The 21,759-nt window shown below is 55.3% G+C and overlaps 2 protein-coding genes across 6 annotated transcripts in view; one reads left to right on the top strand and one right to left on the bottom strand.

Moving 5' to 3' along the window:
* MEGF6 (multiple EGF like domains 6) overlaps positions 1–6,231 on the top strand; it is a 75,367-nt gene extending 69,136 nt beyond the window's left edge. For 2 of the 4 annotated variants that reach the window (XM_071766750.1, XM_071766749.1), the window contains exons 25-34: positions 1–129; positions 828–959; positions 1,388–1,516; positions 1,923–2,051; positions 2,221–2,349; positions 2,552–2,680; positions 3,155–3,283; positions 3,377–3,505; positions 3,934–4,065; positions 4,613–6,231. In XM_071766750.1, coding sequence (XP_071622851.1) covers positions 1–129; positions 828–959; positions 1,388–1,516; positions 1,923–2,051; positions 2,221–2,349; positions 2,552–2,680; positions 3,155–3,283; positions 3,377–3,505; positions 3,934–4,065; positions 4,613–4,674 — 1,229 coding nt within the window. In that variant the 3' untranslated portion in view covers positions 4,675–6,231. Of the gene's footprint in view, positions 130–827; positions 960–1,387; positions 1,517–1,922; positions 2,052–2,220; positions 2,350–2,551; positions 2,681–3,154; positions 3,284–3,376; positions 3,506–3,933; positions 4,066–4,591 lie in introns of all 4 variants that reach the window. The other 2 variants (XM_071766746.1, XM_071766748.1) reach the window with 2 other exon arrangements.
* Positions 6,232–8,357: 2,126 nt separating this feature from the next.
* On the bottom strand, positions 8,358–16,157 carry ARHGEF16 (Rho guanine nucleotide exchange factor 16). Of its 2 annotated transcripts, XM_071766752.1 has the most exons (15): positions 15,962–16,157; positions 14,563–15,122; positions 13,863–13,914; positions 13,256–13,425; positions 12,854–12,910; positions 12,432–12,592; positions 12,055–12,207; positions 11,754–11,883; positions 11,014–11,088; positions 10,490–10,582; positions 10,154–10,308; positions 9,641–9,817; positions 9,491–9,564; positions 9,155–9,256; positions 8,358–8,923 (listed from the first exon to the last, which is right to left on the bottom strand). In XM_071766752.1, the coding sequence occupies exons 2-15, from the start codon at positions 15,103–15,105 to the stop codon at positions 8,784–8,786; spliced, it is 2,082 nt and encodes a 693-aa protein (XP_071622853.1). In that variant the 5' UTR covers positions 15,106–15,122; positions 15,962–16,157; the 3' UTR covers positions 8,358–8,783. The 2 variants fall into 2 exon arrangements, with proteins under 2 accessions (XP_071622853.1, XP_071622852.1); XM_071766751.1 differs by lacking the exon at positions 15,962–16,157 and having other exon boundaries at positions 14,563–15,307.
* Between the last annotated feature and the right edge of the window lie 5,602 nt (positions 16,158–21,759).

Genomic DNA, 21,759 nt, shown 5'->3' on the forward strand with positions numbered 1-21,759 from the left:
CATGCCTGCCGGGTTCGTTCGGGAAGGACTGTGCCAGGCGCTGTGACTGTCCCCTGGGAGTGCCCTGTCACCATGTCACCGGGCAGTGCGGCTGCCCCCCGGGACTCACCGGCTCCGGATGTGAAAAACGTAGGGAGGAGGGAGTGATCCTCTTAGAGACCTGCTGAGAGGCTCTGGGAGCGTGATGGGTCAAGCAGTTGCTGCGTAAAATAGAGAGGAGGAAAAAAGGAAACAAAAAAACCCAAAAAACAACCAAAAAAACCGAAAGGAAAAACAAGAAAAAGCCCCGCCAAGAACGAGCTGTGCCAAGGAGCAGCTCACATTCTGGCAGCTGGGTGCATGCCCGCAGAGTGTTAGCAAAGTGCAAGGAGCCAAGTGGGAAACCAGAGCCCAGAATTTATCCAGGGGATTAGCAATAAATCAGTATTAAAACGAGCTCCTGTGGGTATGAGCAAGTCTGGAAGAGACAGAGGCATGTGAGCACATTCCTTACCCAGGGGACAGGGGTGCATGTACCATGGCTGGGGGGAATGGAAGCTTGCAGGAATCCAGGGGCAGGCAGGGCCAGGGTTGCAAAAGGCACCTAATGCCTCTAAGTCCTCAGTTTTCTTTTCAATCCAGGTCTCTGCTGGAGTCAAGGAACCCTTTGCGTGTGGCTCCCTTTGCTTTTCGGGTGGCAGAGAACTTTTGCTGTAATAAAAGGCTTCCTGAAGCCTGGCTTAAAATATAAAGGAGGGAAAAAAAAAAAAAAAAAAGTCTTGCAAAGAGGGGTGGGATAGTAAATGCTGAGGGAATCTGAGTCACCTGGGTGCCCTTTCTCCTGCCAGCCTGCCTGCCCGGGACCTTCGGCGAGGGCTGCAGCCAGATCTGCCAGTGTGCCGGAGCCACCCAGGAGTGTCACCCTGTCACTGGGGCATGTGTCTGTGCCCCTGGCTTCCATGGCCCCACCTGCCAGCTGGGTGAGTCCATGCTGCTTCCCTTCTCCTTCACAGACCCATGCAGAGCCCAAGGTTGCTCTGTGTCCCCAGGGCACGGTGCTGGGAGGGCTGGGGTACTGGTGCTGGTACTGAACCATCTCCTCACAAAGCAGAGGTTCTGCCCTCTGTGCTGGCTCTCAGTGAGGAGTTTACAAGAAGCTGATGTAAACAAAACATTGTTCACACTCAGGATGGGGTTTTTTTGCCATTTTCCTTTTGAATAGTGGGATAATCACCAGCTCTATTATCAGCAGGGACATTCTTAGCAGTCCGAAGCTCCTTGGCGTTGTTGAGACCACTTAAGAGTGCTTCCTGGGGGTTGTTTTTTGCCTCCTGCAAAATCAGGCAGCCCCTGGGACCTTATTCTCCTCTTTCCAGACGCTGAAGCCCTTGTTTCCATTTCCCCACAGAGTGCTCCCCTGGGTGGTATGGCCACAACTGCCAGAGACCCTGTGAGTGCAGGAACGGGGGCCTGTGTGACAGTGCCACCGGGATGTGCCACTGCCCAGCTGGGTACATCGGTGCTGACTGCAGTGTGGGTGAGTGCTGGGGACAGCTGGGGGGACACAAGCTTGCAGGACGTTCCACAGCAAGAAGGGAATGGTGGTTGGTGCCAAACCTGTGCCCAGATGGGTTGTTGGCCCTGCAGGAGATGTGGAGCATTGCGGTGACCATGTCCTGCACTGTGACCCTCAGCAGGGAGAGCTCCTTGTCACAGAAGTGTCACAGTTGGAAAACACTTCTATGATCATTGAGTCCAACTATCAACCCAGAAAAAACCACCATGCCCACTGGAGCATGTTCTGAAGTGCCACCTGGGACTGCAGGCTCCTCTTGCCTCCCCGTGGCTTTGCTCATGTCCCATTGACAAGTTTGTCCTTTTGAGCCTTCAGATGTCACCAGCTTTGGCATGACCAAGGCAGCTCATGGTCTCCCTCTCACTAGGATGTCCTGCTGGTCACTATGGCAAGGATTGTGCACAGATCTGCTCCTGTGGGGACAACGCTACCTGTCACCCTGTCACTGGAGACTGTGTTTGCCCTCCAGGGAGAATGGGTCCCGCCTGCCAGCAGGGTAAATATCAGCTGCAGGGTGATGCTGGGTTGAGGTTTGGGTAATGGGCTAGAAAAGGTCCTGAGCAGGAACCGATTTCCTTGCCCTGAATCTTTTGCTTGCATTTTGGTGCTCCTGCCTGAACCTGCCGTGGTCCCTGTGCCCACTGCCCCCTGCCCTTGTCCCACAGGCTGTGAGAAGCACCGGTACGGGGTGAGCTGCCAGCAGACCTGCTCCTGCCACAATGGAGGGCTGTGTGATGCTGCCGACGGCTCCTGTGCGTGTGCTCCTGGCTGGATGGGCAAATCCTGTGAATTAGGTAAACGTGGCTTGGATGCACTGTCCTGCACCAGCCCAGGACCTGTGGGGCTGGCACAGTTGGTTTCACACTGGGTCCAGTTTCTGCTGCCCCAGTTGTGCCTGTTCTGCCTTCTCACACCAGGGCTGTCTAAAGCACAGGAGCTGGGCTAGGGCTGGCTCTCCAGCTGCTGAGCAGCTCCATCACTCCATCTTCCCTGCAGAATGCCCCCCGGGAAGGTACGGTGCCAACTGCCAGCTCCGCTGTGCCTGCCTGCACAATGCCACCTGTGACCCGGGGACTGGCGCCTGCCGCTGCTCCAAGGGACACTACGGGGCCCTCTGCGAGCACAGTGAGTTGTGGCAGCTGGAACACCTTTGGCTTTGCTTGTGGGGAGTGGTTTTCTGAAGCTCCTCCATAGAACAGGACCATAGGACAACGGTGTGACCCTCTGCACACTGTGCACCGATGGGCTCTTCCTTTTTCTGGTGTGGCCAATGAACCTGCCCAGGTAGCAGAAGTAGATGTAGAGAAGGTAATTCCTGTCCTCTGCATGAGACCACGGCATACAGAGGTGCCAATCCACTGTGCAGCTCAGGGTTGGGCAGCTGAGGAGATTATTTCGGAGCTGAAACACTTCAGAGTTGAGCTGCTTTGGAATTGCAACACTTTGGGAGCTGAGCCGCTGTGCTCTGCCCCCGGGACTGCTCTGCAGCTGGAGGCACACAAGGAAGGCTTCACTGCTTCTCACTGCTGGAGGCTTTGCTGAGGAGTTTACAGCCCAGCCCACCCATGCTCAGGGAGCTCTCTGCTTGGCTTGTCCCAGGTTGTCCCCCGGGATTCCATGGAGCCGGCTGCCGGGAGCACTGCGACTGTGAGCACGGAGCGGGCTGTGACCCGGCCACTGGCCGCTGCCGCTGTCCTGCTGGGCTCCGTGGAGAGCGCTGCCAGACAGGTACCCACCTCCTCCTCCTGCTCCCCTAGACATGGGTGGGCCCCCGAGGCACCCTCTGGTAGTGCCTGTGCCGTATCTCACCTCTCCAACCAGGCTGTGAGGAAGGAACCTACGGCGAGGGGTGCCAGCAGCTCTGTGACTGCGTCGGCAACGCGTCCTGCGACCCGGCCACGGGGCACTGCCGGTGTCCCCCGGGGAAAACTGGCCCCAAGTGTGGCTCAGGTGAGTTTGGGAAGGTGAGAAAGGTGCAAGAGGTAGACTAGAAGCTTAGTCCTGAAATGGATGCCGAGCCCCTCTTGTTGGGTGGAATTCTCATGGCAGGGGCTTTGTGGTTTGTGTCCCCTCCAAGAGGGTGTCTGAGCAGTGGCAGCCCCCTCATCAGCTGCTCCTTGTACTCAGATCTGAATGCAGATGCACCCCCAGCCTCCAGCATGTTTAGATCACCAGCATTAAAAGGCTGAGATTCAGATGCTGAAGGAACATCTTGTTGGTCTGGAGATGCTCTGGTGTCCTGAATCCCAGGACTGGAGAATGGGCTGGGGTGGGGAGTGAGACAAGAAGCTTCATTTTGCAAGGAACCTCCTCTGCAAGCTCTGCCTGCTGCCCTGTGGGGACCAGCTGAGCCCCGGTGCCTCTCTGCCCCTCTCCAGACTGCCGACCCACCCAGTATGGCCCAGACTGCAGCCTGAGCTGCCAGTGTCCCCCCAGCACCTCCTACTGCAACCCTCGGAATGGTCAGTGCCTCTGTCTGAACGGCCACGTGGGACCCACCTGCCGGGAAGGTAACCTGTGGGCAAGTGAGTCCCTTGGGAGGGAGTCCAAAGCTGCTGGGAGGGGTGCTGGGGGACCCATGCTCAGGCTCTGGATGGTTTGGTTTGGTAATGGTAATGTCAGCTGAAAGCAGTAAGGTGGGGCAGCACCAGCTTCTTCCCAAGGCCCTCATTTGGTGCCATTTGTCCACTGCCACCCCAGCCACGAGGGACAGTACAGAGTGACAGTGCTGGGAAATAAATCTGCTGAGCAGCCTAACCCCAACTGTGCCCATGGCAACGCCAGGACACCAGAGCCCATGGGAACAAAGCCATCACCTGCACCCACCATGGTGGAAAAAACCCACATTATTTCTGCCCAAACCCTGAGTGAACCTGCTGGTATTGGTGGGTGCTGGGTGACAGGTGGCAGGACAGTCTGGTGGCTTTGCAGGATGGTCTGATGGCTTTGCAGGACAGTGTGATGGCTTTGCAGGACGGTCTGATGGCTTTGCAGGATGGTCTGATGGCTTTGCAGGACAGTGTGATGGCTTTGCAGGACAGTCTGATCTCTTTGCAGGCCATCCACCTCATCTGCCCTCAGCCGAGCACCTCTCACCTCCACTCCAGGTCGAGCACTAAGTCCTGCGGCCACTGGAGCTCCTTTGGTGCCACCAAGCAGCACCTGAAGAAGCCAAACAACCTATTTAAGGGACCTGTTTACAAGACACATGGGCTGGTAGCATTTTCTGACAAAGCTGGTGCTTTTGGAGCTGTCTGAGCGAGGCTGGAGCATGGAGCATCCCTGGCTCACCATGGCAGCTGGACACGGACACCAGCACTGGTGCTCACTCTCAGCTGGGTAGCAGGAGGGGCAGGTCAGAAGTGAAGAGACTTTGATGGCTTGTGGCAAATTGCTGGCCTTCATCTTTTGGGTGCTGGGCTGAAATTATGGCCAAAAAGAGGTATTTATGCAACAATATTTATGGGAAGCTGTACAGTGGTGTTGTCAGAACCGAAGGCTGAGCATGCCCAGCTCTCCTGTGGAACTACCACCTCACTTGAACTTTTTTTCTTTTTTTTTACTTTGAATTTCCAATGTCTTGGGTTTTTTACTGTACAGCAGCTGTAGTGCTTACCCCAGCCCCTCTGCACAGTGCCCATGGCTGATGTCCACAGCACCCTCCTTGCTCAGGGTGCAGGCTGCTTTCCCCACAAGCTTTGCAGGTCACCACGAGCTGGTTTTTCACACCAGTAGCATCTCAGCCCACTGGAGCTGAATATCTCATTGGCTCCACTGAAAACCAAGCCTAAATTAGGTGTAATAATAAAAAATACTGGGTGGATAGACGCAAAGCTCTTGCATGGTCTGGTAAATGCAAACCCCTGTTCAAGTGTTCAGGCCCCAGTCATGGACCCTGCATTGATTTTCCACCCCAGTTGAGCCCAGGAGCTGGGAAGGAGCTGGAGGAACAGCCAGGAGGTTCAGCAGTGGGTCAAGGCAAAGCCCAGCCAGGGCCCAGCATATATTTGCACAAATCTCTGGTGGAAACAGAGCTTGAGAGCTGACCATGTCAGAAGAACATGCAGCACAGCCCTGGCACTTGGCCTTTTAAATTATTCCTACAGAGGCCAACTGAAAATAATAAAAAGAATTGTTTCTTTTCCTGATGAAATTTATTTTAATCTGTATATAACTTGTAATATTTTTTTTGCTAATTCTTTTCTTATTTTATTTCTTCCTTAACAGTATTTTTTTTGCCTTAGATATCATTATTGTGAAGAAAAAATATTAATGTAAGTATGTAGGGAAGGACCAAAATGGTGTAATTAAGGTTGTGTGTTGTATGGTTGATAACCAGGGAGTAGGAAGAGTTTGTCTGTGTGCCAAATGCCCCTGACCCCCCCTGCCAGCCTTGCTGCTGATTCTCCAGGCAGCCGCCACATGGCCAGGGACAGAGGTCCAAAGGACCCAATGGCCCTGCTCCAGAAAAACATGGGAATGTGGCACAGCCTCCTATGGCACACCAGGACAGATCCATCCTGTCCCATTACAAAAGTCTCCATGGTTCCTGGCAGCTGCTTGGAGCAAACAGTCTGAGCATGGGACTGCAGCAACTCTGTACTTATATTTTTTTATACCATGATTATTTTTCCTGTTCCTATTTCTTAATACAGTTTCTTTGCTGCCTGTTTTTACCTGGCGTCGCTTTTTTTTTTTTTTTTTTTAAATAACCTCCTCTAATTTAGCACTGATGCAAAATTTTAATTCTTCCACAGTTGCAAGAAATGAACCAAAAAGCCTCAGTCGATTACTCCAGCAATGTGCTGCGGCTGGTGGTGATTTCAGGCAGGTGTTCAGGAGGAGGGGTGTGGAGGAGCTGTGTGGGTGTTGTGTTTGGAGGAGGTGTGGGGGGGTGTGTGTGTAGGAGGGGTGTGTGTGGGCGTGTGTAGAAGGTGTGTGTGTGTGTGTAAAAGGTGTGTGGGTGTGTGTGTGTGTGTAGGAGGGGGGTGTGTGGGTGTGTAGAAGGTGTGTGTGTGTGTGTGTGTGTGTGTGTGTGTAAAAGGTGTGTGGGTGTGTAGAAGGTGTGTGGGTGTGTGTAGAAGGTGTGTGTAGGTGTGTGGGTGTGGGTGTGTGTGTGTGGAGCAATGCTGCCACCAGAAGGAAGCTTTGGTAGAGCTCGTGGTGGGGACAACCTCGGGGCCACCTGATGCGGAGCTCCAGAACAGGTGACACCCAGGGACCCTCCCATAAGAGGCGTTAGCGGGGGAATAATTGCGGGGGAAGAGGTGGGCGGGCAGGAAGAAAGAGGGAAAAAAAACCCAACAAAAACCCGTGGTTAAGCCCAACGTAGAGATTGAGCCCCTGAAGCTCAGGGTTCAGCTCTGCTCCCCCCACACCCACACGCGCTGTCCCGGGAGCCCCGCGGAGCAGCCGCAGTTTGCAGCGGGGCCACCCCCGCCCCGGCTGCTTCCTGACGCCTCTCCAGGGTCGCTCCAGGTCTCTCGCCGCGGAGAGCAGCCCCGGTGTCGGTAAGTCCGCCCTGGAGAAGGGGATGGCGGTGAAAAGCGTCGGGGAGAGGTTGGTTTTGGGGGGGTTTGAAGCGGGGGTTGAGGGGCAGTTCGTGGGGGGGTGCTGAGGCGGTGCGGGCACAGGCAACGCCCTGAGGCGGGCGTGAACGAGGTGTGAACGCACCAAAGGGGCCCACAGAACAACTGCAGGGTTGGTAAATCCACCCTGGGGAAGGGGATCTCCATGAAAATGGGTGGAAAAGGGCTCTTCTGGGGGCTTTTTGAGCCGGCACCACGCCCTCCGCCATTTTGGGCCGAGGAGCGCACGTGGCGGGCAAGGAGGGCGGTGAGGTGTGAGATGGCGGCTCCCTCAGCACGGTGTGTGGGGAGGCCGCGGGGCTCGGTCATGGAGAAATGGTGTCCCCCTGGCAGAAAGCTATGGTGTCCCAAAGCTGTGTGTCCACCAGGACTGACGTAGCTTCCCAGCTGGAGCTCTGGTGGGGACATTTTGCCAGCCGGCGGTCGGGCTGCAGGGCGGGCGTTTGGTGAGAGCCGTGAGGGAGGGCGGGCACATGGCGGAGCTTCTCCTGTTTTTTGGTTGAGCTCTGAGTTGGGTTAGGACCATCAGGGAGTGTGAGACACAGGTTTGGCACCCTAAAACTGTCCCAGGAGCCGGGCAAGGCTCCTGTGTGACACACCAGAGAGCTGTGGTGCCGTCCAGTGTGGCCTGGACAGGCTGGAGAGATGGGCAGAGAGGAACCTAAAGAGGTTGAAGAAGGGCAGATGTAAGGCCCTACACCTGGGGTGGAACCACCCCATCCATTGGTATAGGTCAAAGGCTGACCTGCTGGAAAACAGCCCTGAGGAGAAGGATCTTGGAGTCCTGGTAGACAATAAGTTATCCATGAGCATTGTCCCCTTGTGACCAAGAAGGCCAATGGTGTCCTGGGCTGCCTTAGGAAGAGTGTGGTCAGTAGGTCAAGGGGATCATCCTCCCCCCTTCATTCTGCCCTACTGAGGTTACATCTGGAGAACTGTGTTCAATTCTGGGCTCCCCAGCTCAAGAGAGACAGGGAACTGCTGGAGAGAATTCAGCAAAGATGATTAGGCTGGAGAATCTTATGAGGAAAGATTGAGAGAGATAGGACTGTTTAGCCTGGAGAGGAGAAGGCTGAGAGGAGACCTTATTAATGCCTATAAATATCTAAAGGGCAAATGTAAAGAGGATGGAACTGGACTCTTTTCAGTAGTGCCCAGCAACAGGACAAGGGACAGTGGGCACCAACTGGAACACAAGAAGTTCAATTTAATCATGTGAAAAAAACCTTCTTTATTGTGAGAGTAACAAAGCACTGGAACAGACTGTCAGAAAGGTTGGGGAATCTCTTATGGAGACATTCTAAACCTGCCTGGGTGCAGTCCTGTGTGGTGTGCTCTAGACAATACTGCTTTAGCAGGGAGGTTGGACTGGATGATCTCTACAAGTCCTTTCCAAGTCTGATGATTATGTGACTTTGTGATTAATGTTAGTGTTGGCCAGGAGCACCCAAATGCCAGGGCTGACATGAATTAGCTGCTGTCACAGAGAGCAGTCCTGAACAATAAGATTCGCTGCCTGCGATGACTCGGGACAAATGAAATTCACAAAGGAAGGATCCCCCCCTTCCCTTCTTGCTATGGGCTCAGTCTGCAGAGGTCTTGAGACCCTGAGGCATGGCAGAGGAATCACCCCTGGGTCTCTACACGTCGGTCTCCTCCCGCAGCCGCTCCATCCTGCGGACGTTTCCCTCCACCGCGGAGCGGTTGGTGATCTGCCGAGCACAGTCCTGGGGAAACCAACCCTGCTCGCCGTCCCGCAGCCTCTCACCCCAGCACCAGCCTAGCAGAGGAACACAGAAGGTCACCCAGGGCTACCCAGGGTGCTTGGTGGCACCTTCCCCTCCTGAGGAGCCAGCATGAGGCTGTCATCTGTTGGGTCCCAGCCCAACTGGACATGGACCCCACAAGCATGGATGGAGCTTCCTGGAAGCTTCTGAAAACTGCTAAAATTCCAGTTCACTGAAGCTCTTACTCTTTCCCTGGTCACCACTCCCCCCTGGCTGGCACTTACCATCCTCACCTCCCAGCACCAGGACCACATCAGCTTGCTGCAAGGACAGCTCATCTGCCTGCTTGGCCAGGTAGGCACGGGTGATCTCCACCTGGGTCAGATCTGCAGAGGGGGACAGTGGGGACCAGGTGAGCAGGCATAGCCAGTTCTTCCCCCCTGGGGGCTGCCCACTCCTCCAGTCCTTCTCCCATCCCCTTTTGCCCCCTCCAAGCACTTGGGAAGCATCCTCAGCCCCTTCTCCAGCAGGAGTGGATAGGAACCAGGTAAAACCCCCCCCATGTGTGGACACCCAGGCTCCAGCATGTGACTGACCCATGGCCCCCAGCATGTTGGTACCTCCTTTAGGAGTGCTGTCAGGCTTCTCCTTTCCTCTGTGCATCAGTGCAGTGATCCAGCGGGCACGGTCACTCCTGGCAGAGGGAAAGCCCATGTCACCCACAAACAAGAACATTTACCCTGTGAAACCCCATCAGTGTCACCACTCACAGTGTCTCTGCTGACAGCACAACCTCCTCCCTCCTCCCCTCGCTGTCCTTCTCCATCACCACCCGGAGCAGGTGCCCACTCTTCCCAGGAGGAGGGGATGGTGGGTCTGTGTTCTCAATCTTCTCCACCATGACCTGGTCCAGTGTGGCATAGTTCATCACAGTGTAGCTCTCCTCACTGCAGCAAAGACACAGCTGGCACCTCAGGGATGAAGCTGCCTCCTGGGGCCAAAGCCCTGGCTGGTGAAGCCCAGTGGGTGCCACTGAGGTGACCACCACAGCAAGGACATGAGCTGATGCCCAGGGGTGGGACATGGCCCTGCTGGACACCCATGGACAGGAGCAAGGCCAAGGGCTGTGGACCTGGTGCACTTTCCTCTGGCTAATGAGGAACTTCTCAGTAAAACTTTTCAAAACAGGGAAATCTCAAGAATTTCTTCCTCTGCTTAGCAAGGTGAGATGTCAGTCCCCCTCGCTGTTGTGTAGGGGTAGGAAGGGTCCCCTCCAGTCTTACCTCTTCTTCTTGGTGATGATCAGGACATCGTTGAACAAGAAGAGGTGGCAGAGCCTGCCTGCCCCACGTCGGAAGATTCCTGCCTCCTCTGGGAGCAGCAGGTACAGCTCCCCCCGCTTCCGCAGCCAGCGGGAGGCAGAGATCAGTGGGAAGGGCTGGAAGGGAACCAGGAAAGGCTGACTTACCACCTGCCTCACAGCTTGGAATCAAGTCCAGGCCCCTGCCATGCTCCAGCTGGTCAGGGCTTCCTGGAAGGATTCCTGGGTCAAGCCCAACACTCGAACGTCAAACCCCAGAAGATTTATATTTTTTCCCACCATTGCTCCAAGTCCTCACCTTCTTCTTTCCAAATTCCAGCTGTTTCTGCAGGGTGTACATCTGCTCTGTCCTCTCCATAGCACGAGCTCCCTCGTTGCAGTTCTTAACCAGCTGGAAGACAAACCACCAGACTTTGGATGGACCAGGAGCAGCCTGAGCACATGACCAAGAGTTGGTCTTTAGGGGGTCAAAAGGAAGAGCTGCCATCACCACTTGGGTGGCCAGAATGTCCGTGGTGCATCACCTTGTGTGAATGACCACTGCTCCTTCACTCCTCTAGGCTTTGCTTTTTTGCTGCTCTCTGCCTATATCTCCAAAAACTGCAGCAAGTGTCACAGCTGGCTGTCACCTCAAGGGAGGTTCTGAGAAGGGGCAGCAGTGATGGAGAAGATGATACCAAAGGGAAGGACAAAAGACAGGCCAAAGAGGAAAGAAGAAAAATTAGATGAGGAGAAAAAGGAAAAAAGGGGAGGCCAGAACAGCAGCTGGAGGGAACAGTGTGCTGGAGGAGGGAAGGTGGGGAGCTGGAAGCTGGGCCTCACCTTGCTGATGGCTTTCAGAGCTCTGGTGGCAGCTCCATATGCTGCAGAACATGCTTCTGTTTTTTGACAGACAGTCTAGGATTTCAAGGCAAGATGCTTTAGTGAAACTACAAGACAAAGACCTGTGTGTCAGCCAGTTCCTGGGGATTTCAGGCTGTGCCACATGCTCCAGCCATTCCCAGTGCTCAGCCTGGCAGTGGGGCAGCTCTCACAGCAAGGTTTAACAGAGCTCCCAGATGGGGATCTGGTTCTGCTGGGGCTTTGCCATCAGACACCTGCCCGAGCAGCACCATCACCCCTCACACCAGGCACCCCCTGCAGCCCAGGACAGGCTGGGAGCAGCCCCAGCAATCCCACATCCAGCTCTTTGCTGGTTAGAGCAGCTGGGTCCTGGATTTCAATGAAGCTTTGTGCAAGACCTGCTTTCCCTTCCTGGGACAACCAGGATGGGGGTGCCACCCCTCCCAGGGTGCCCAAACACAGCACAGGACATGGAAGAGCCTCAGGGTGCTGAGCTGGATGTCCCTGACACACAAAGTATCCTTCACAAAGCTTGAAGCTGCACATCTGACTGCCACAAGCAGCAGATCACCCTGGATCTGAACACAAGCTCAGGCATCCCAGAGGGATGGAAGTCCAAGCAGAAGGCTGTCCCAAAGACAAGGAGAGGGCTGTCCCAAAGATGGGTGTAACGTGGTCACCTCTTCCGAGGTGCCAAGCAGTGACCCCGTGTGACTTACATCTAAGAGCAGAGGAAGCCGCGTCACTCTCTGCATAGGGAGAATGAGAAATGATATCATTGGCAGGCCCCCGCAGGCTGCTCTCCTTTCAATTTGTTTCAGGGTTTCTTTAAATAAGGGGTTTGTGTTTCTGGAACAGGACAGGAAAGCTCCGTTAACTCTGTTCCCAGCCTTTCCCAGCCACTCTGCAGGCGTGGGCAGCGCGGTGCAGTGATGGTGCTGCGCCGGTGCTCTGCACCACTCTGCTGATTCCCTGCAGCCCCAGGGAAGCAGCAGCTGCTCAGCACACAGCAGAACTCACAGCAGCTTCTGGAGGGTCCTCTGCTGGTAGACTTCATTGGAGCAGTAGCTGATGTAAGGGCTGAAGTGGTTGGAGGCATGTTCTTCCACTATGTCACTGATGTCGGGAATTAGGACGTTTTCCTGGTGCCGCTTCTCCAGGTCTCTGAAGAAGCTAAGGAGAGGATCTCTAATTAACCTCACTGTGTGACTCGTTAGGGCTGGACAAACCAAACAAATTCATATTTAACCGTGTTCCCAAGGCAACTTTTCCCCAGTTTTCCCAGGGGAGACAGAGTCCTGGATCCCTTCTGCATGGGGCCAGCTCCGCACAGCCAGGATTCCCACGTCTCCAGTGCAAACCCAGCAGCAGGGATGGGGAACATGGCCCACACTTGCCTGGTGCTGACTGTCAGGATGTCACTAATGTTGGAGAAGAGGTGGTGGTGTTCCATCTGAGTCATTGTCTCCTTCAGCTCCTCCGACCTCATGAAGTGGCCCACCAGGATGCTCAGGCTGTGCATGTAGGAGTACTCTGAGGTGATGATCTCAAACATTGCCTGAAAAAGGTGGGGCAAATGGAACAGCACAAAGTGAGTAAACAAAGCAGTTAATTAAAACTTGCTGTATCTTATTTGGCACAAAACCATTGGAAATGTATTTTCTCCAGCAGCACAGTGTTCCTTCTATCACCTCGTGCATTGCCCACCCTGCACCAAAGCAGGTTTTGGGCCACACAGGCATTAAAAAGGTACTGGAAGGGAAAAAAACATCTCCGTGCTGTGCCTTCCAAAGAGGGTGTCTGCTTCCCTGCCTCTCACCTCCTGCCTCTTGCGTTCCTCGGGGGATATCCGCTGCAGGATTCCTGCTTCCAGCACCTGCGGGAGAGAGCCCGGGATCAGCAGCAGCCACCGCCGCAGACACACGGTCCTTGCACGCCCTCTAGTGCACCCTGGGTCTGGGCCAGCCTTGCATCTCCCACCACGGGAGGAGCTTCCTCTCCCCCAGGGCAGCAGGGCCGGGCTGGGTCCCCCACACCAGCACACCCGCTGTGTCCTGACCAGCCACACATTGCAGAGGGCAGTGCTGCAGAATTACCCACAGACACAGCTTGCTGGGCAGCTCAGAGAGCTTTTGAAACACATGCTGCAAGGAGGCAGGAGCGCAGGAGCACCCCATGGTGAGGGTGAGCAGGGCCTTTTGGACACCCCAGCAGACCCTACCTCTGGGAGCTGGCTCCAGGTGACCTGCGCCCGGCGATAGCTCTGCACCACGATACCCGTGTCCGGAGGGGATGGCTCTTCTGGGATGGATTCCTCCAGCAAATCCTCATCTGACTCATGGCTGACAGAGTTCAGACCTCTCTCACGGATTTCCTGATACAGCCGGGGCTCTGCAGAGGAGAAGGCAAGAGGTCAGCGAAGCCTTTCCCAGCTGCAGCTCACAGCTTCTTCCCTTCCCACCACTGTCTCATCCCGTTGGCCCAGAGCCCGCACACCACTGAGGGAGGGCCAGCACCTCCCTGCCACAGTCAGACTTTGCACAGCACCAATGAACCAGCAGCTCTGGAACGTGTCCTGTGGCCAGTGCCTGGCTCATCCATGTTTGCCTGGGGCAAGTGAAGGAAGGAGAGAACAGGGCAGCATCCCCAGCAGGACTGCACCCCAGGGAGTGGAAAGGCAAGGCTGAAATGCTCCTCTTGCAGATGAGGAAATGGAGGCAAAAGCCCCAGGCTAGGGACAAGCAGCAGTACAGGTGACAAAGGGACTTGGAGGGATTTGCTTTGCAGAGGGGAAGCTGGAGCTGGCACTCTCGGGAAGCAGCACTCACGGTCCTTGAAGGAGCCACCATGCTTCTGCACCCGCCTCCGCCCAAGGGTTCTCTGCAAGGGGAAGGAGAATGTGATCCAATGAGTATTTCTGTGGCTCTGGGAAGCATTCCACTCCTTCAGGGAAGGAGAGAAGTTACCTGCACAGCCAGTCAGCAAACACCTCCCTGTTCTTTCAGCCTGATATTTTTTTTTTTGTCTAAGCTTTTGTTTGCCTTCCTGAGGTGACTCAGCTCTCACCTCACATTATTGGGGTCACGATTGAAACCATTTTGTAGCTATGCCACTGCCTCACATCTGCCTGTCTACACCTGGACTTTGCCTGCACTGAAGTCTCCTTCTCCCCAGGCCTGCTTCACCCATGTTTGTGCACGTCCAGCCACCACCACGGAGCCACACACGGGCCAACCCCACCCTGCAAACATGCCCGCAGCCATGTGGACAAGCAGGAGCCTGGAGCAGCCAGGCAGAGCCCCCACCAAAGCCAAGCCAGCTATTTATAGGCTCTTCAGGGACCTACAGCATCTGCTGGTGACACGCTGGCTTCCCAAGGCACAAATCATTTCCCCAGGCTCAGCAAGCCCTACCAGCTCCACTCCAGGCTCACACAGCTCTGTAAACTTCAGGAGATGCAGGGAAAGGGCTCTGCAGGGAAAGCCAGGGGCCCAACCCTGCCCAAGAGCCACCAGGTGACAAACCCACCTTGCTCCTGCTGGGGTTGGGGGCAGGCAGGGCACTGCCCTCCTCTGGCAGAGGTTCCAGTGAGGGCACAGCAGTCAGTGGCTCCAGGTCTGTGCCCAGGCCCTTCATGGCAGCACGGTAGGACATGTTCCTCAGGTTGCGTTTCAGAGTCCCTCCACCACCATCATCCTCCTCCTCCTCCTCCTTCTCTCTGGGGACAGCTGCCAGCTTTGGGTTGGGGCCCAGGGGCTCCCGGTTTGGTCCCGCTGCCCCGAAGCTTTGGTGCCGGGTGGGGTTGTTCTTGGGCTTGGTGCAGACAGCCAGGCTTTTGGGGATCAGCTGCTGGGTCCCCACCTTCAGCGCAGCCGGGCTCTCCGTGCTGAGGATGATCCGGCGGGGCTGGGCCAGGGGGCCCATGGCTGGGAGGGAAGTGGGTGCTGTGGTGGTGGTGGAGCTGTGCCTGCCAGGGGGGGATTTGGGGCTGGGGGGCTGCAGCGGGTGGCATCGGTACTCCAGGAGAAAGGTCTTGTCATCCACAGAGCCACCTGGGGGGCTGCGAGACATGACGGTGGCACGGAAAGCTGTGTAAGACAGACAGACAGACAGACAGATGGAATGACCTCCCAGTGAGGCAGAGCCACCCCGTTGCATCACTTGAGGAAAAACTATGTTTTAATTGCAACTGAGGTCTCGTTGGGCACCATCACCACCTCTGAGCTGTTCCTTCTCAAAGGCCAGGAAACAGAAATCCAGACTTGAACCTGCATCAGTGACAGGCAGAAGGACAGAACAGACCAGACCATCAACAAAAGCTCATCTGATCAAGGTGCTGGTAATTTTCCTGTCCTCAGAGGAGGGACACATGCCTCTGGGCCAGAGCTTTGCCAAATGTCCTGCAGGTGAGGAAAGCACCACATTTGACTCTGAACCCTGTTCTGCCTGAGGATGAATCACAGAATCCCAGACTGGTGTGAGTTGGGAGGGACTTGTAAATCTCACCCAGTCCTAACCTGCGGCAGGGACACCTCCCACTAGATCAGGTTGCTCCGAGCCTCATCCAGCCTGGCCTTGAACACTTCCAGGGAGGGGGCAGAGCCTGTCCTAAGCACCAGCCCCAATAACACGGAACGGGCACGCCCGATGTCGGAGGCACTGGGTGCTACAACATCCCCCGGGGCTCGGGGGACACCGAGGGCCCCGAAGCCCCCCTGCTGGTCCTTTGCAGCCCCAGCAGCCCAGGGGCAGGGTTCTGGGTCCCCACCAGCACACACCTCCAGGGCTCCCAGCCCCGGGAAGCTGCGGGGACGTGGCGGGATGCACCCCGGGGACGCGCACCCCAACCCCGCCACCAGCACCCCAACTCCGCACCCCGACGCCGGGCCGGGGCGGTGGAAGGACCGACCCTCGGCTACTCACTCACCCGTCGCCGGGCAGCCGCTTCCCGGCACCGGGACCGCCTGGGCTGGGCCGGGGGAGGGGGCAGCGGAGGGGCCGGGCTCTGCTCGGGGCTCTGCTCGGGGCTCCGCAGTCCCCAGGACCCGCTGGCTCCTGGGGGTCCCTCCTTGGGCCCGGCCCGGTCCGGCCCGGCCCCGCACCCCGCACCTACCCGCGCCTCGCAGAGCCCAGGGAGGAGCGACGGGACGGGCGGGACCGGGGCGGGACTGGGGAGGGACCGGGCCGGGCCAGCCCCTCTCCCCAGAGCCGGGGGCGGGCGGAGGTGCCGGGGCCGGGCCCAGCACCGGGTGGGGATGGCTGGGTGCAGGTACCCCCACAGCTCGGGTCGGGGGGAGCTCTGCCCACCTCCCGGCCGTCATCCCGAATTCCAGGGCTTAACAGGGGGGAAGAAGTAACCAAACTAAAAGTTACTTTTTGCTTCTTTTTTGTTTATTCGCAGTATTTCTGTGCTTGCCCCTGGGCTCTCAGGATCACCCGTTCCTCCTGGCCAAGGTTACTGCAGGTTACACGATTATTTGGCATCGTCCTCCCATCAGGTTGTAGGTGACAAACCACCACACCACTGCCTGTCCTCAGGGTGTGGAGTAGCAAGGGACATTTGGGTTATTACACCCCGAGCAGGGGCTGTTTCTTACCAAAGGCACCTGCAGGTCTGGCAGCTCACCTCCTCCTTGGGGACATGGAGCCCCTGGCTGTCCCTGCCCAGCCCCAGGCACCCTCCCTTCTGGATACTTGGGTGCCACACTCTGCCAGGAGGTGCAGCTCCTGGGATAAGAGGGTCCAAGGGTCAGGCTGTTGACAGCCACCCAGTAGCAGCTGCCCAGTAAGGCCGGGCTCAACAGTGCTCTGTGTACTTACTGGGAACAGACTTTTCCTTGACCTTCTCTCATGCCCCCCACTCTGATTCCCCCCCTAAGAAAAAGGAGCATTTTTCTCAGCAGTTTATGGTGAATCTCAAGTGCTTTCTGGATGACAAAGTCCACTTGTCAGCAATATTCTTTTAAAAGACTCTGTTCTCTGCTCTCTAAGGCCTGCCTGACAATTGCTCTATTATCAGAGCTTTCTTACCCAATGGACTTTTTTTCCCTTTCCCTCTGGGGCTAATAAGCAGAAAGGTTGCCAGCCCTCACCGAGAGGCAGAGGGCTTCTACTCCAGAGTTCAGCTAAGACTGAAACCCTCACATGGCAAACTCCAGGGAAGGGCTATTATGCTGGATGTAGGATACCATCATTTGATCACACTGAATGACTTTTTGAGGCAGAGACCATTCATCAGTTTTGTAATGCATGTTGTTAGTTCAAAGACCCTGCTTTCAAGTCATTTTTGCTCCCAGGCCCCTGCTGCAACATCTGACCACTGTCACTGGATACTCTCAGCTCATAGTTGTGAAAAGAAATATTCCTGGCATCCTGACACTGCTCACTAATGCCATGTGCTAGCACGTTCCCCCACCCCAGAACATTCCCACTCTTCCCTGTGTGAGCTTCCCAGTGACCATGACCTTTCAGCAGGCTGCAGGCACAGCTCAGGAGCACAGCTTGGTCCTGCTTCACCTCAGGAGCAAGGTGGGGTGACCCATCATTCCTTCTTCTTCTTTGGAATGATGACAAACCAAGCACAAGAAATACCAGACAAGAGAGTTCCCACAGAGGCAGTGAGTTAGTGTCATGCCATGGACATGTTCTGCTACCCAAAACAGCCCTCAGAGGAGAACACAGAATGATGGAATGTTTGGGGTTGGAGGGGACCTTAAGGATCATCCAGTCCCACCTCCCACCAACCCAGGGTGCTCCAAGCCCCATCCAACCTGGGGCCTTCAACACTGCCAGGGATGGGGCAGCCACAGCTTCTTGAGGGAGCCAGAGACTCACAACCCTCACAAGGAAGAATTTCTATAATATCTGACTTTAATCTCCCCTCTTCCATTTATGCCTGAAACAGCTGTTGGAAAACCCTCCCCTTTGGTTTTTTGGGGTTTTTTTTTGTTTGTTTTTTTCTCTTGCACAGATGCCAAGAGTTTGGCTGCAGTGCTGATCAGGTGAGTGTCTCAGATGTGGGTGCTTAGCACTGGATGAGAAATCAGGGAATGCTGGGTGATGGGAGGGGTCTTGGGTGCTTTGAAGTCTGGGGTTCAGCCCGAGCCCAGGTTCAGTCTTCTTGGAGCTCAGAGAGGGGAAGATTCTCTCACTCTGCAGCCTGGTGCTCTGGGGTGCTGCTGGGGGGTCCCTGCACCCATGCAGGAGCCCTGCTGGGGTGACCTCTCTGGGAACACCTGGCTCTGTGTCCCCTCTTACCTTGCAGCAGGAATAACCACAGCTTCCCCAGGCCTGTGAAGGGGCCCCTGCCTGCACATCAACCTCCCTCAGGTACAGCTCCTCATGGAGGTGAGGAAGGCACCAAGCACTGGGGTAAGCACCATCTTGTCCTCTGGTGGGGGGTCTGGCATCTGCCTGGTTAAGGGATGTGGGGCAGCATCCTGTCTGAGCCTGAGGAGCTGGCAGTGTTCCCAGGCTGTCCCTTTTCTGTGGCAGACAAGGCACCAGGACATGCCTGTGGGTCCTGCTGCCCTGGTGCTGCTGTTGGCAGCAGTCTCCTTGGCTGGGCTCCCCATCAGAGGGGGGATCATGGCACTGGTGCCCTGGCAGGGGCACCCCCAGCACCTGGGGGCTCTCTGAGTGTGCTGAGTGGGGGGTAGCAGGCACCTGCAGCCTTCCCCTTGCTACAGGGGGTCTGGGCTCCAGCTTCTTCACACGGGGGACAGCAAAGCCATCACCATGCTGGGTGAGGGACCCTCAGGGCTGCTGTGTGGAGGTGTCACTGTATCTCCTGCTCCCATCCAGGACACGGGGCCCCTCATCAACCCCAGAGCAGTGAGGGGTTCCCACCCACCCCCTTGCAGAGGGGGCCTGGGGTGCTGGCACTTGTCCCCCTGTGCTGGCTGCTCCTACAAGGAGGAGGAGACAGAACAGCAGCAGGGAGACAGGGCAGTGTCCTGGCAGTCCTGGGGAGTGATCTGCTCTGTCACTCTGTCACCTTTGTGTCTTAGGCTCTGTGTCAAGCACGAGTGTGAAGTCTGCACACAGCACCTGCAACCAATGGACCCTCATCAAGTGCCAGGTGTCCACCCTGGTGAAGACCCTCACCTGGGCCTGGGGGATGGGGAGCTCCAGCATCACAGTCCCTGAGAGCAGCAGCCCCTCAGGACACAGGTACAGGGCAGGGGGGCTCGGTGCAGGTCACCCCAAAGTCTGGGGTGTCCGTGCAAGGGGCATTTACTGTTGGTGGGGTTCTTGCAGCCAAGGAACAGTCCCAGGTTTATGATGTGTCCTCCCCAGAGAAGGAGCAGCACAGGGTGGTGCCAGTGGAGAGCAAATCCTCTGCCTGCAAGGAGCTGGTGTGCACCCCTCAGCTCAGCAGCTGCACCATGGCAGCCTGGAGATCCCAGAGAGCTTCATCTTCCACAGCTCCTCAGAGCAAATTGCCACCAGGATGACCTCCCCCTCGGAGCCTGGCATCTGCTGCTGCACAGACAGACACAGACAGACACAGACAGACACAGACACACAGACACAGACACACAGACACCCCCCAAGTCCCAGGGCAGGAGTGTGGCCATGTTCATCCTGCACTGTGCCAGCAGCACTCTGTCCCCACAGGCTTTGTCTGGGGTTCTGTGCTGCCTGTGTCATCTGGAGTGAAATAAAGGAATAAAGGTGTTCTGAAAGAGACACGTGCTGTGCAGGGTGGGAAAAGCAGCTCCTCCCTCCCCCCACAGCAGTGATCTTTGTGCTCTGCCTCTGTGTGTTCACTGGAGAAGTTCAGTTCCTTCCCTTTGTATCTCTGTTCCTCATGTTCCCTTTCTCCTCTCTTTGACTTTTGTGAAAATTTTTTTTCTCTTTCCTTTTAGTTTCACCTTCTGTATTCCCATTCCAATTCCTTTCTACCTCTTCCCCATTTCTTCACATATTTATCTGACTGGTTCTTCCATGTCTCTTATCCTTTCCCAGTCTTTCCTGGGAAGACTTTCCCAGTCTTCCCTTCTACCTCTTCCCTTCTCCCACTCTCCCCATGTCTGTTCCCTTCCAGGTCTTCCCATTTCTCTTATTTTTTCCTTTTATCTTTCCATCTCTCTTTCTGTATCTGCTCCATCTGCTCCCCCATCTCCCCGTGCCTCTCACCTTCCCCTACAACTCCCTTACAGTTCTCATCTTTGTCACTTTTACCTTTTCCTTCCCTCTTCTCCAATTTTCCTCAACTTTTACCTCTTCCCCACTCCCTCCTTAATTTCTACATCTTCTCTTTTAATTCCCTTCATTCTCTAAACCTCCTTCTAAAGCTTCTTCCCCTCACCTGCCAGGAGCTGGGAATGAAACTCAAGGCAAAGGAAGAGCCGCCCAGGATGAGGCACGGTTGAAAAAAATAGGGCAAAATCTATAGAAATAAAGTAAAAGGTGCTCAAGAGCTGAGACTTGTGAAAAAAATCCATGGAAATATCTTGGCATCTCATCGGGATTGGGTGGAAACAGAGAGAGTTTATAAGTGAGATTCTCATCTAGGAAAAGCACCAAGCTCAGGGAAAGGAAACCAGGGCAGGATCCAGAACCAGGTCCCACACCCTCCTCCCCTGCCAGTGAACTGCCCAGAGCAGGACTGCCAGGCTCCTGCATAACAGCCCCAAATCTGGCAAGATTCAGAACCCCAATTTTCACAAAAAAAAATCCGGCACAATCCGGCACAGTGCGGTGAAATTTGGCAAATCCGGCAACATTTGCATATTTTGCCAAAACCAGCACATATTTTGCCAAAACCAGGTCAGGACTCCGAGGCTTTTGCATAACAGCCCCAAATCTGGCAAGATTCAGAACCCCAATTTTCACGAAAAAAATCCGGCAAAATCCGGCACAGCGCGGCAAAATCCGGCACAGCACGGTGAAATTTGGCAAATCCGGCAACATTTGCATATTTTGCCAAAACCAGCACATATTTTGCCAAAACCAGGTCAGGACTCCGAGGCTTTTGCATAACAGCCCCAAATCTGGCAAGATTCAGAACCCCAATTTTCACGAAAAAAATCCGGCAAAATCCGGCACAGCGTGGCACAATCCGGCACAATCCGGCAAAGCGCGGTGAAATTTGGCAAATCCGGCAACATTTGCATATTTTGCCAAAACCAGGTCAGGACTCCGAGGCTTTTGCATAACAGCCCCAAATCTGGCAAGATTCAGAACCCCAATTTTCACAAAAAAAAAATCCGGCAAAATCCGGCACAGCGCGGCACAGCACGGTGAAATTTGGCAAATCCGGCAACATTTGCATATTTTGCCAAAACCAGCACATATTTTGCCAAAACCAGGTCAGGACTCCGAGGCTTTTGCATAACAGCCCCAAATCTGGCAAGATTCAGAACCCCAATTTTCACAAAAAAAAAATCCGGCACAGCGCGGCACAATCCGGCACAATCCGGCACAGTGCGGTGAAATTTGGCAAATCCGGCAACATTTGCATATTTTGCCAAAACCAGCACATATTTTGCCAAAACCAGGTCAGGACTCCGAGGCTTTTGCATAACAGCCCCAAATCTGGCAAGATTCAGAACCCCAATTTTCACAAAAAAAAATCCGGCACAGCGCGGCACAATCCGGCACAATCCGGCACAGCGCGGTGAAATTTGGCAAATCCGGCAACATTTGCATATTTTGCCAAAACCAGCACATATTTTGCCAAAACCAGGTCAGGACTCCGAGGCTTTTGCATAACAGCCC

The sequence above is a fragment of the Heliangelus exortis genome, chromosome 23, assembly GCF_036169615.1.
Source record: "Heliangelus exortis chromosome 23, bHelExo1.hap1, whole genome shotgun sequence".
Lineage (NCBI taxonomy): Eukaryota > Metazoa > Chordata > Aves > Apodiformes > Trochilidae > Heliangelus > Heliangelus exortis.